At 37.8% G+C, this 13,744-nt stretch overlaps 1 protein-coding gene across 2 annotated transcripts in view; it reads left to right on the top strand.

Moving 5' to 3' along the window:
- HOOK3 (hook microtubule tethering protein 3) overlaps positions 1-13,744 on the top strand; it is a 111,134-nt gene that overhangs the window by 70,238 nt on the left and 27,152 nt on the right. For both annotated transcript variants that reach the window (XM_044225280.1, XM_044225279.1), the window contains exons 14-15: positions 3,413-3,482; positions 5,865-6,005. In XM_044225280.1, coding sequence (XP_044081215.1) covers positions 3,413-3,482; positions 5,865-6,005 — 211 coding nt within the window. The remainder of the gene's footprint in view (positions 1-3,412; positions 3,483-5,864; positions 6,006-13,744) is intronic.

Here is a 13,744-nt window from a genome sequence, read left to right as displayed (position 1 = left end):
TTTATCCATTTATCTATCATTGGATACTTTGGCTGCTTCCATAATTTGACTGTGGTAAATGCTGTAATAAACATGGGGGTGCATATAAGGATGTTCACTCTTGACACTTCTCTTCATCATAGTATCAGAGTTTCTAGGCAGTACAGTCAGGCAAGAAAAGAAATAAAAGGCATTCAGATTGGAAAGGAGGATGTAAAAAAAAGATCATAGAACTAGTAAATGAGTTCAGCAAAGTCTCAGGATAAAAGATTGGTGTATAAATACCAACTATATTTCTGTGTACTACTAGTAAATAATATGAAAATGAAACTACAGTAGTATCATAATGATTTAAATGCTTGGGAATAGGTTTAACAAAGTGTAAGACTTGTGTACTGAAAATTATAAATCATTGCTGAGATGAAGACCTAGATATAGGGGGATTCCTGGGTGGCTCAGTCAGTTAAGTGCCTGCCTTCAGCTGAGGTCATGATTGCCAGGGTCCCAGGGTTGAGTCCCACATCAGGCTCCCTGTTCAGCAAGGAGCTTGCTTCTCCCTCAGCCTGCCGCTCCCCCGCTGCTTACACTCGCTCTCTCTCACTCTCTCTCTGACAAATAAGTAAATAAAACCTTTAAAAAAAAATCGAGCCATATGGAAAGACAGTCCGTGTTCTGGTATCAGAAAATTAACTAGTTAAGATTGCAGTTCTCTTTATGATTTAAAGATGTGCAATCCCAGTCAGATTCTTAGCACACTTCTTTTGTAGGAATGGACAAACTAATCCAACAATTTACATGATACTACAAAGGAGCTAGTATAACAAAAAAAAAAAATTATGGAAAGGAAAAGTTTGGACAGCTCACACATTCTAGTTTCAAAACATAATAAAACTACTATAATTGAAATGCATGAAATTCATGTAAGGATAGACATCTTGAGATAATAGAGTGCAGCACATGAATAAAATGAAGGAAAAAACCACCTGATCATCTCAATTGATATAGAAAAGGCATTTGACAAAATCTAACACCCTTTCATCATAAAATACATGCACACAAACACCTCAATAAATTAGGATGAGTAAAAGAAAGGGAATTTCCATAACGTGATAAAAACTATATATGACAAACCCACAGTGCACATCATACTCAGTGAACGCTTTTCCTTTAAGATTAGAAGCAAGACAATTATACCAACTACCACCACTTCTATACTTCTGTTCAAAATAGCACAGATGTCTAGCCAGAGCAATTAGACCAAATTTTTTTTTTTTATCTGAATTGGAAAGGAAGAACTAAAACTACCTCTGCAGATGACATGATCACCAAAATAAAAAAACATCTCTTGGAACTAATAAAATGAATTCAGCAAATTTTGCAGGAATACAACTCAGTTACATTAGCTACAAAAATAAATATATATGCATACACTAATAATGAACAATACAAAAAGGAAATTAAAATTTTATTTACAATAGGATCAAAAGGAATAAAATATTTGGAAATAAATTTAACCAAGGAGGCGAAGACTTGCACCCTGAAAACTGCAAAAGTATTGAGATAACAAGGGCGCCTGGGTGGCTCAGTGGGTTAAGCTGCTGCCTTCGGCTCAGGTCATGATCTCAGGGTCCTGGGATCAAGTCCCGCATCGGGCTCTCTGCTCAGCGGGGAGCCTGCTTCCTCCTCTCTCTCTCTGCCTACCTCTCTGCCTACTTGTGATCTCTCTCTGTCAAATAAATAAATAAAATCTTTAAAAAAAAAAGTATTGAGATAACAATACTACCAAAAGCAATCTACAGATTCAGTACAGTCCTTACTAAAATATTAATGGCATTTTTGCAGAAATAGAAAAACCCATCCTAAATTCATATGGAATGTCAGTGGACCCTGACTAGCCAGAATAGTCTTGAAAAAGATTGGGAGAGCAATCAAAGAAGTGGGTATAGGCATTAAGGACAGTCATGTAGACCGATGGAATAAAAAAAAAAAAAAAAAAAAAAATAGAATAGAGAGCCCAGAAATAAACCCTCCTATATATGGTCAGTTGATTTTCAAAAACAGTGTGAAGACCATTCAGTGGTGGAACTGAAAGTCTTTTCAACATACTATGCTGGAAAAACTGGATATCCACATCCAAAAGCATAAAGTTGTACCTTATGCCATATTTTAAAAATGAACTCAAAATGGATAAAAGACCTAAATGTAAGTGTTAAAACTATAAAACTTTCAGAAGAAAATGGGGAATTGTCTGTCATGCCTCTGGATCTACTTCTTGGAATTGATACCAAAAGCATAAGACAATAAATGAGGAATAGGACTTCATCAAAATTAAAAACTTTGTGCATCAAAGAACAGTATTGATAGTGAAAAGGCAACCCATAAAACGGGGAGAAAATATTTGTAAATCATCTATTCAATAAGTGATTAATTTCCAGAATATATAAAGAATTTATACAACTCAACAACAGCAAAGAAATAACTAAGTTCACTAATGGTTAAAGCACTTGAATAGATCTATTTCCAAAGAAAATACACCCCCCCCCAAAAAAAAACCACATGAAAAGCTGCTCAATATCATTGTCATTAGAGATATGCAAATCAAAACCACATTGAGATGGTTCTCATCCATTTGGAATGGATTATTACCCAAAAAAGAGAAACAGAAAGAATTCTTGGGAAGCATGTAAGAAATTGGAACTCTCATGCCTTGCTGGTAGGAATGGGTGGTTCTTCAAAAAGTTAAATATAAAATTACCACATGATCTAGCAACTTCATTCCAAAGTAAATAGCCAATTCAAAGCAAGGACTCAAGCAAATACTAGTTTACCAATGTTTGTAGCAGCATTATTCACAGTAGCTAAAAGATGGAAACAACCTGAATGTTTCTCAGCAGATGAACAGATCAAGAAAATGTACATATATGTATTTGTATACATATACGTAGCCAATGGAATATTATTTGGCCATGAAAAGAAATGAAGTGTGATAAATTCTATAACATGTTTGAGTTTATAGAACATTCTGAGTGAAATAATCCGGACACCAAAGGATAAATATTGGTATGATTTAACTTAGGTATCTAGAATGGGCAGATTTATTGAGACAGAAAGTAAAATAAACATTATGGGGGCTAAGGAAGAAGGGAATCCAGGAGTTATTGTTTAATGGTTATTAATTTATGTTTTGGGGTAAGGAGTTTTGGAAATAAGTAGGGGTTCCACAGCATAGTGAATGGAGTTACTGCCACTCAGTTATACACCTCACAATTGTTAAATGATAATATAAGGTGACTGTAACATGGTCTTTTACTTAACTAAAACGAAGACTTTAAATGTTAAAATTTTTAATGCTTAAAGTCGAGTTTCATGTAGAAACTAAAGGAATTCAGTGTACTCTCTCTACAACCTTGGGTCCTTGTTTGTGTATTTATAGGGTTAATCCCTCTGGGAAGTCAAGAATCTTCAGATAGTCTGGCAGCAGAGATTGTTACACCTGAAATCAGGTAAGGAGATCATGAAATTCAGTCGTGCTGCACAGTATTCCTGGAGGAAACTTATCCCTCTGCAGTATAAAAAGGATCCGTCTTACTCATTTTTATTAACGGTTTCAACATGAACTCAGTATTTAATGTCTGTGTTTGCACCTCTTCAGTTGGCTGAAGAGACTTGATTTTCCCATTTCAGTAGGACAACATTTGACACATTCACAGCAAACTAATATATTCATGATTGGATATCCTTACGAGACATTTCGCTGTGAAACCACTTGGCTTAAAAACAATGGTTATATGTAGCCAACGGCCTGCGAAATTAGTCACTAAAATTTATTTAACTACATGAAATGGTCTGGGAATATCTCCCCATTTTTACTACTCTTGCCTCGATATTACCTTACATTCTTATTTAGTCATAGCGTTTGTAAAATTCCATTTTTTCACTATATACCCGGTTTGATATGGAAGAATGAAGAATGAAGGGAGAGGCACCAAGTGTCCAGCAGAAAGAGGATGGTTAATCCTGAATATTGCTTTTACCTTCTTTGGGACTATTTGCCCCCTTTAAAAATTGACACTGGCCTTGACTCTTCATAGCATCTTTGAGGGGTATTAAATGAAATAAGAGTTATGTAAGAGTTTTATGAAGTCTGAAATTTACCATAGGCATTTAGTTACTTGTTGAAGAAATGACGACAAAATTTATTTTTGTTAGCATTTATTTAAGGAGGACAAACAAAAGGAGTACAATGCAGCACCAACACTGGAAGCCTCTTATATACATTTTACTTTTCTACCATCTGATGTGGTGCTTTATTATTGGGCCAATAATATTTGTAGAATGAATGAACATTTTTTTATTTATGAATGCTTCCAAGTACGTGGCTATACCAAAAAAATAAAAGTTTTGGAGTGCCTGGGTGGCTTAGTCGGTTAAGCATCATCTGGCTCTTGATTTCAGCTCAGGGCATGATCTCAGGGTCATGAGATCGAGCTTTGGTGCTGGGTGTGATCTGCTTAAGATTTTCTCCCTCTCTCCCTCCTCCCATTCCCCCACTCATGCATACACACTCATTCTCTCATCCATAAGTAAAGAAATAAAAATTTTTTAAATCAGTTTTTTTTTTTAAGATTTTGTTTATTTATTTGACAGAGATCACAAGTAGGCAGAGAGGCAGTCAGAGAGAGAGAGGAGGAAGCAGGTTCCCTGCTGAGCAGAGAGCCCGATGTGGGGCTCAATCCTAGGACCGTGGGACCATGACCTGAGCTGAAGGCAGAGGCTTTAACCCACTGAGCCACCCAGGTGCCCCATAAAAACAATTTTTAAGGAAGCTTTCAGGTTATACCGTTGATTGAGAGGTGCTGAACCTGAGGAAGAGAAAAATTATATTCAACAAATGAAATGGCTTTTTTGAGTATGACTCAGTACAAATTCAAATATACTGTTTCCAGAAGAGCCATCAAGAAAATGAAATGGTAAAAGAGATGAAATATAGCACTATATTAGTTGAAGGTGTACAACTTGATAATATATGTCTGTATTGTGAAATGATCACTGCAATAAATTTAGCTAACATTCATCACCATGCATAATTACAATTATATTTTCTTGTGGTGGTACAACTTTACCTTTGAGCAGTTCGGCAGAATATGGATATTGTCTACAAATATCCACAAAATTACTTTCTAGAAATTAATCCTAAGGAAATAACCAATAAAGCTGATTGTTATTAATATGTTAAAGTTCAGAATTGATAACAATCAAATTCTGAATAATTGGGCATTGATTAAATAAATAACAATTCATCTATATTGCTTAACGTGTCATTTGAAGTATTATATTACCATTGATGTATAATATTTAATGATATGAAAAGATTGTGAATAAGTATAAATAGCAGATGCAGCTCTAATAATCCAGCCTGTTAGCAAGAATACAATTTACCATATTTATAGTAATGGGTGGAATCCATATCTTGAAGGAATTCTTCATTGAATATTATATCTTGCCACCAAGTGATTAGCAGTTCAAGAGCGTAGCATTAGAGACCATTTTTTTTTTATGAGAACCAAGGAACAAATATATAAATGCATTCATAGATTAAACATTTAAACCAAGAAGTAAATAAAATTTTGAAATGGCATTAATTACAAATCATAATATTTGAAGACACTGTTATCTTCGGATTATCCATTCTGAAAAGAACGTACTAAAGACCTGAAATGTAAAATCTTAGCCAATTATAAGAGCTAAATTCTTTGCAGGGTTGTTTTTGGTTTTTTGGTTTTTTCTTTTCTGTTCTCTGTGTCAAATCTGTAATTGTGCATAGCTGGATTTTGATAATATGGTATTGATGTGCCACGTAACCAGTTTTTCTTTTGCCCATTCAGGGAGAAACTTATTCGTCTTCAGCATGAGAATAAGATGTTAAAAATCAGCCAAGAGGGTTCAGACAATGAAAAAATCGCCTTATTGCAGAGTCTTCTGGATGATGCAAATCTCCGCAAGAATGAACTGGAGACAGAGAACAGGTAGGAGTGTGTGTAGATGGCAGCATTGAGGCACAGATTTTCTCTGTTTTCCTTGATGTTGATTCCCTTAAACACAGATTTTAATTGTATTTTGAATACGGATACTGTGTTATTCCATTTCGTGTTGAAAGGGGTTAATCCATTTTCCTACTTATGAACAGACTTGTGGATAAGTATTGTGCCTCTTTACAGCAGCATTTCCCTATTTATTTCTTCACGCAGAATGATATCAGATCCCTCCCCTTTTTCCTTTCTATTTGCTGATTAAAAGTAGAGGATTAAAGAGTCTGATCATTAATTCAGTCTTCCACAACAACTTCAGTTCTATGTATTACTAGATTAATAAAATTTACCCTGTTTTTATAAGCTAATATGTTGAAGGATCAGTTGATGTGAGGAAAAAAGGATCCATCATAACTGAATTGACAAGAACTTTAAAAAAATCTTATTTCTTGTGAGCCTTAAATGTCATTCATCTTATAAACAATTACGAGAGTTTAGAATCTGCAAATTAAACAAGAAAACCACTTTTCTGCTTGTACGTTTTCAGTGTATCGAATTATGCAGTCATTCAAAACTACTGTAAAGCAGTAGGTTACTCTGGAAAGGATTACTTTTATATTTTGTTGTGAAAGTCTTTTGGTTCTTTACCTTTTTGGAAATGTGTCTTAGATACCGAACATATGGTGTCTTTTCCTTTCCGTAGTGCTATGATGTGCTATAATTTTTGAGGGATTTGACATTTTTATTAATGGTTTCATAGTTTGCCTGATATTACAGATTCTTTGTTTATTATGCATAATTGATTTGGCACTTCCCAGGTGTGAGTCAGTCTTGTGAGTCCACATTGTTTTTACAATTTTACATGTCCTGCCCTTCTTGGCACTTTAATTTTTAAAGCTGCTGAGGTAGAATCGGCAAACAGTATAAATACCAGGGTAATTATTAGAGCACGGTTAAGCATAAACAGAAGGAGAACAGTTTTATGTGAATTCTTAGAGCATAATGAATGAATACTTTTAAAAATACTTAGAAAAAGTTTTTAAAAAGGAAGAAAAGGGAATTGCAGAAAGCAGCTCGCAGTCCCACAGTCCCATGGTGAGAGCACCCTCTGTTCAACACCAACATCCTTTGCCTCTAGGCTATATTTTAACCATCTTACAGGAAGGCCTTCTCTGTACCCTGATTTTTTTCCAGTGAATCAGTACCCACAACTTCCTTTATAATGCTTTTCATTGTTTTTCACTGGCCTTCTCTCATCAGAAACAAAACAATTACTTGTCATTTGAATAGCACTCATGTTGTAGGTGACAGAGTATCTCCCAAGTCCTGATGGCATTTACAGCTGTTTACAACTTAGTATTGTTTGTTCTCTGTCTCTCTTTTTTTTTTAAATCATTTTACCTTCTCTTACTTTTTCATCATGATCAGTGTACTCTTTAATCCCAATCCCTTCTTTCCCCCATCCCCACACCCACCTCCCTTCTGAAAACCATCAGTGTGTTCTTTATGGTTAAGAGTCTGTTTCTTGGTTTGACTTCTTTTTCTTTCCTTTGCTTATTTGTTTTGTTTCTTAAATTCCACGTATGAATAAAATACAGTATTTGTCTTTCTCTGGCTGACTTACATCACTTAACATTATACTCTCTAGCTCTCTGATGTCATTAAAATGGCAAGACTTCATTCTTTTTTATAACTGATATTCCATTGTATATGTGCCTTTATCTGTTCACCTATCAGTGGGCATTTGGCTGCTTCCATAGTTGGGCTGTTGTAAATAATGCTGCAGTAAACATCAGGCTGCATGTATCCTGTTGAATTAGCATTTTTTTATTTTGGGGTAAATATCCAGTAGTGCAGTTACTGGATCATAGGGTGGCTATATTTTTAACTTTCTGAGGAACCTCCATGCTGTTTTCCTTGGTGGCTGCACCGCACTGCAACAGTGCGGGAGGGTTCCTTTCTCTCCATTGCTCATCAACACTTGTTTCCTGTGTCTTTGATTTTAGCCGTTCTGACAGGTGTGGGGTGATACCTCATTGTAGTTTTGATCTGCATTTCCCTAATGATGAGTGATGTTGAGCATCTTGTCACGTATCTCTTGGCCATCTGGATGTCTTCTTTGGAGAAATGTCTGTTCATGGGGCACCTGGGTGGCTCGGTTTGTTAAGTGTCAGACTTCTCTTGGGTCATGATCTCAGGGTCCTGAGACTGAGCCCCACATCAGGTTCCCTGCTGAGCATGGAGTCTGCTTTTATCTCTCTCTCCCTTTTGCCCCTCCCCCTGCTCATGCTCACTTGCTCACTCTCTCAAATCAATAAATAAAATGTTAAAAAAAGAAATGTCTCTTCGTGTCTTCTGCCCTTTTTTTAAATTGAATATTTTGGGTTTTGGTTGTTGAGTTGTATATGTTTTCTGTATCTTCTAGATACTAACTTTTTTTTTTTAATATTTTATTTATTTATTTGACAGAGAGAGAGATCACAAGTAGGCAGAGAGAGAGAGAGGGATAAGCAGGCTCCCTGCTGAGCACAGAGCCCAATGTGGGGCTGGATCCCAGGACCCTGAGATAATGACCTGAGCAGAAGGCAAAGGCTTAACCCACTGAGCCACCCAGGCGCCCCGAGGATACTAACTCTTTATCAGATATGTCCTTTGAAAATATCTTCTCCCATTCTATAGGTTATCTTTTATTTTTTTTTAAAGATTTTATTTATTTATTTGACAGAGAGAGATCACAAGTGGGTAGAGAGGCAGGCAGGCAGAGAGAGAGGGAAGCAGGCTCCCCACTAAGCAGAGAGCCTGATGTGGGACTCGATCCCAGGACCCTGAGATTATGACCCGAGCTGAAGGCAGCGGCTTAACCCACTGAGCCATCCAGGCTCCCCTAGGTTATCTTTTAGTACTGTTGTTTGCTTGCTTTGCTGTAGTCCCAGGAGTTTGTTTTTGTTTTTGTTTCCCTGCTTCGCAAGACATATCTAGAAAAATGTTGCAGTGGCTGAAGTCAGATTACTGCCTGCACTGTCTTTAAGGATTTTTATGGTTTTAGGTCTCACATTTAGGTCTTCCATCCATTTTGAGTTTATTTTTGTGTATGGTATATGTTTGGATGATCTGTCCGTTGATGTAAGTGGGTGTTCCAGTCCCCTACTATTACTGTATTACTATAGATTAGTTCTTGTTGGTTATTAACTGTTTTATGTATTTGGTTCTCCCATGTTGGGTGCATAAATTTTTTAAATTGTTATCTCCTCTTATTGGATTGTCCCCTTATATAGTGTCCTTCTTTGTCTCTTGTTACAGTCTTTTTGTTGTTGTTTTTTAAAGAGCATTTATTTGAGGGGTGCCTGGGTGGCTTGGTCAGTTAAGTGTGTGCCTTCAGCTCAGGTCATGATCCTAAGGCCCTGGACTGAGACTCCCTACTCAACGGGATGCCTGCGTCTCCCTTCCCCTGCTTGTTCTCTCTCGCTTTCTCTCTCTCAAGTAAATATTTTACTTATTTGAGGGGCGCCTGGGTGGTTCAGCGGGTTAAGCCGCTGCCTTCGGCTCAGGTCATGAACTCGGAGTCCTGGGATCGAGCCCCGCATCGGGCTCTCTGCTCCTGGGATCGAGCCCCGCATCGGGCTCTCTGCTCAGCAGGGAGCCTGCTTCATCCTCTCTCTCTGCCTGCTTGTGATCTCTCTCAATAAATCTCTCTCAAATAAATGGATAAAATCTTTAAAAAAAAAAAAAAAAAGATTTTACTTATTTGAGAGAGCAAGAGAGCACAAGTCAGGGTGAGGGGCAGGAGAAGCAGACTCCTCACTGAGCAGGGAGCCCAGTGCGGGGCTCAAGCCCAGGACCCTGAGACCAAAACCTAAGCCAAAGGCAGATGCCCAAACAACTGAGCCACCCAGGTTGCCCCTACAGTCTTCATTTTTAAGTCTACTTTGTCCATTATAAGTAATGCTACCCCGGCTTTCTTTTGACAGCTATTTGCATGATAAATCTTTCTCCATCCCCTTTCAATCCGCAAGTATCTTTAGGTCTCAAATGAGTCTCCTGTAAGCAGCATATAGATGGGTCTTGTTTTTCTATCTACTGTTACCCTGTGTGTTTTAATTGGAGCATTTAGTCCATTTACATTGTGTCGTTATTGATAAATATGTATTGCTGGTTTTGTTACTTGTTTTGTGGTTGTTTCTATAGTTTTTCTATGATCCTTTCTTCCCTTGCTCTATTTCATGATTTATTGGCTTTCTTTCATGATATATTTGGATTCCTTTCTCTTTATTCTTTGCATATCTATTATTGGTTCTTGATTTGTGGTTACCATTAGGTTTGTATATCATATCCTCTGCATATAGCAGTCAGTATATTAAGTTTAAACCCATTTTTTACTCCTCTTCCCCACTGCATGTTTTGGCCATGTGGTGTCATGTGTTATATCCTTTCATGAACCCCTTGACTGAATTTTACAGAAATACTTACTTTTACTACTTTTGTGTTTTTTACTTCTCATACTCCCTTATGGCCTTTCCATAAGAGAACTCAAGAGTTCCCTTTCATATTTCTTGTAGGACTGGTTCAATGGTCATGAATTGCTTTAGTTTCTGTCTGAGAAACTATCTGTCCTTCCATTCTGAATGATAGCCTTGTGGGAATGAATATTCTTGGCTACAGATTTTTCCCTTTCAGCATGTGGAATATCATGCCACCCTTCTGTCCTGTGAGGTTTCTGCTGAGAAATCTACCAATAGCTTTATGGGGTTTCTCTTGTATGTAACTGTTTTCTCTTGCTGCTTAAAAAAAATTTTATAATCCCTATTTCCTGCCATTTTTATGTGTGTTGGTATGAACCTTTTTGCGTTGAACTTTTGGGGGCTCTCTGTGCCTCCTGGATCTGGATATCTGTTACCCTCCCCAAATTTGGGAAGTTTTCAGCTATTTCTTCAAATTAATTTTCTGCCCTCTTATCTCTCTCTCTCTCCTTCTGAGATCCCTGTCATATAGATGTTAATACCTTTGATAGAGTCACCGGTTTCAGAACGCTGTCCTGAATTTGCTTAATTTTCTTTACTCTCCTTGGCTTAGTTTGGTTACTTCCCATTGCTCTTTCAGGTCATTAATTTATTCCTCCACTTCATCCAGCCTGCTATTTATTCCATCAAGTGTATTTTTAATTTCATGTATTGTGTACTTCACCTTTGATTGGTTCCTTTTTAATGCTATTTGAAGGATCTCATTGCTGTCCTCCATTCTTTTATCAAGTCCCATGAGTATCTTTATGTTTCCTACCTTACATTCCATCAGGCATATTACATATATTTGTTTTGCTTTGGCCTCTTGTTGTGGTTTGGTCCTGTTCTTGCATTTGGCCCATATTTCTGTGTCTCCTCATTTTGTCTTTACTTTCTGTGTCTATTTCTGTTAGGAAAGTCAGCTACTTCTTTTGCTATTAATGATAACAGCCTAATGAAAAGGAGGTCCGTAGTTCAGTGTTGCCTGTTCCCCAGGGCCTGGCACTTCAGGGTGCATCTCCTATGTGTGTGCTCTGCTGTTGAGTCTTGACCTCTTTTTCCTTCATTCCAGTTGTCTTTAGAGGCTTTCTTTGCGTATTGTGGACAATGTTTGGTCCCCAGCAGTGGTGGGGAGTGTTTTAACAAGGTGTGCAATAGTGTGCTTGTGAAATGAGATCTGACCCACAAATGAGACCAGAGGTCCCACAAAACACACAAGTTGGGAGATGGGAGATGTGATGTTGGCAGGGTTTGCACAAGTTTTCTGGATGGCGGGGGCGGGGGGTGGTGTTGATGTGCTGCAGCCCTGGGCTTAAGGGGAGTCTGACTGGGAAGGGCGGAACCATGGAGCCGTGGTTGGTACAAATTAGGTAGGAGTGGTGGCTATGTGTTTGCTGGGGGACAGGGAGAGGGAAATGGTGTCTGCCAGTTCCTTTATTCCTAGAAAGGTCTCTGCATGATCCCTATTTCTCCGGGCCACATTCAGAGATGGGCAAATCACTTCCTCTAGTCCGCCCTCGGTGTTTCAAAGTGCTGGTTCTGTGCTATATCTACACTGCCCTTGGTCATGCTGTGTCTTTAAGGGCTGGGGCACTGCTTCCTGTGCAGTCAGGGCTCTATGAGAGCCGAGCTCACCAGTTTTTTAAATTCCAGGCTTTAAGTCTTGCTGGTTTTAAGAACTCAGGAAATTCAGCCTCTCTTACTTTGAAAGTCAAATATTATAGAGATCCATCCTTCCTATTCAGGGCTCCCTGTTGAAAGTGTGTTTTGCTCCCAAACCGTGACTTTGCCCTTCCTACCTTCTTCAGTGGGACCTCTCCTGTACCTTTAGCTGTGAAGTTTGTTCTGCCAGTTTTCAAGTTGTTTCCTGGGTTATTTACACTCCTATGGTGGTATCTAGTTGTAGCTAGCTGTTATTTTATGTGGGATATGGCAAGCTTAGGATCCTCCTACTCTGCCATCTTCCCAGCACCTTTTGCTTGAATTACAGTACAGATTGATAACTTGCCTTTGTAGTATGACCATCTGTAACCTAGAACAACAATAATAATAGCAGCTAATGTTTATTAAGGTTTTGTTTGTTCCAAATACTGTGCTATTCATTTTAAGTATGTGGTCTTATCTTTACTAAAGTTTTACAGGTGAGGGAATTTGGGCTCAGACCCAGGCTACCTAAATTCAAAACCTCTGTGTAATCCATACCTTTTTTTTGTTTTTGTTTCTAAGATTTTTATTTTTAAACAGTCTCTGCACTGAGCATGGAGCTTGAACTAAACCTGAGAGCAGGAGCCGCATGCTCCACCAAGTGAGCCAGCCAAGCACCCCATCCATACCCTCTTTCTTTTCAGTTTCTCTTTTGCCATGTTTGCGTATCATTTTTTTCTATCTTCCCCTCATGGAATGCTTTTTCACTTAAGTGAATTACCCTAAGCTTGTTCTTAATGGAGTTTAATAAGAATTTACAGGACCTTGTCTCTAACTTAACCTCTTACTAATTCCACTGAATCTTTTAACTTAAATTCAATTTGTTCACCATCAATATATTGTCTATCAGAAGGAAAGGGTTGTCGTAAACCTCCACAATCCTTTCCAATTAGTTTTCCCAGTAAATTGGCTTTTTTAAAATCTGTAATACTTGCTGACCCTCACAATACACTTCTTTGTCAAAGTACACATGATCTTGTTCCCTTCCCACTGAGAGTTTATTATGATCTCAAACTCACCCTCTTCCTATACCTCCTGACAATTATATGTAAGTAGACTTTACTTAAGATGTGAACTAACTAAATCTCTGAAGGGGGAGAAAAGAGTTAGAGGCAGTTCACATTTATAGAGTGCCTATTATGTACAGGTACTGTGCTGAACACTCTGTATATTATCTTACTCTACTAAATAACACCATGAAGTAGGTATCATAATGCTCATTTATTTTTATTTTTTTTTTGAAGTTGCATTTTTTGAAAAAAGATGAACTAGTATTTTTTCCACTTATATTTATATATCTTCATCCCTCTGTGTATACTTCACACTTCAACAGTTCTATTGCTGTGATTGTCTCTTCCCTCTCACTAGACATTTGAGTTTTCAAGTACCTTTTTTTTTTTTTTTTTTAAGATTTTGTTTATTTATTTGTCAGGGATAAATAGAGAGAGAGCGAGCACAGGCAGACAGAGAGGCAGGCAGAGGGAGAAGCAGGCTCCCTGCCAAGCAAGGAGCCCGATGTGGGACTCGATCCCAGGA

Source organism: Neovison vison, chromosome 11 (genome assembly GCF_020171115.1).
Source record: "Neovison vison isolate M4711 chromosome 11, ASM_NN_V1, whole genome shotgun sequence".
Lineage (NCBI taxonomy): Eukaryota > Metazoa > Chordata > Mammalia > Carnivora > Mustelidae > Neogale > Neogale vison.
This window is presented reverse-complemented; position numbering and strand designations above follow the sequence as displayed.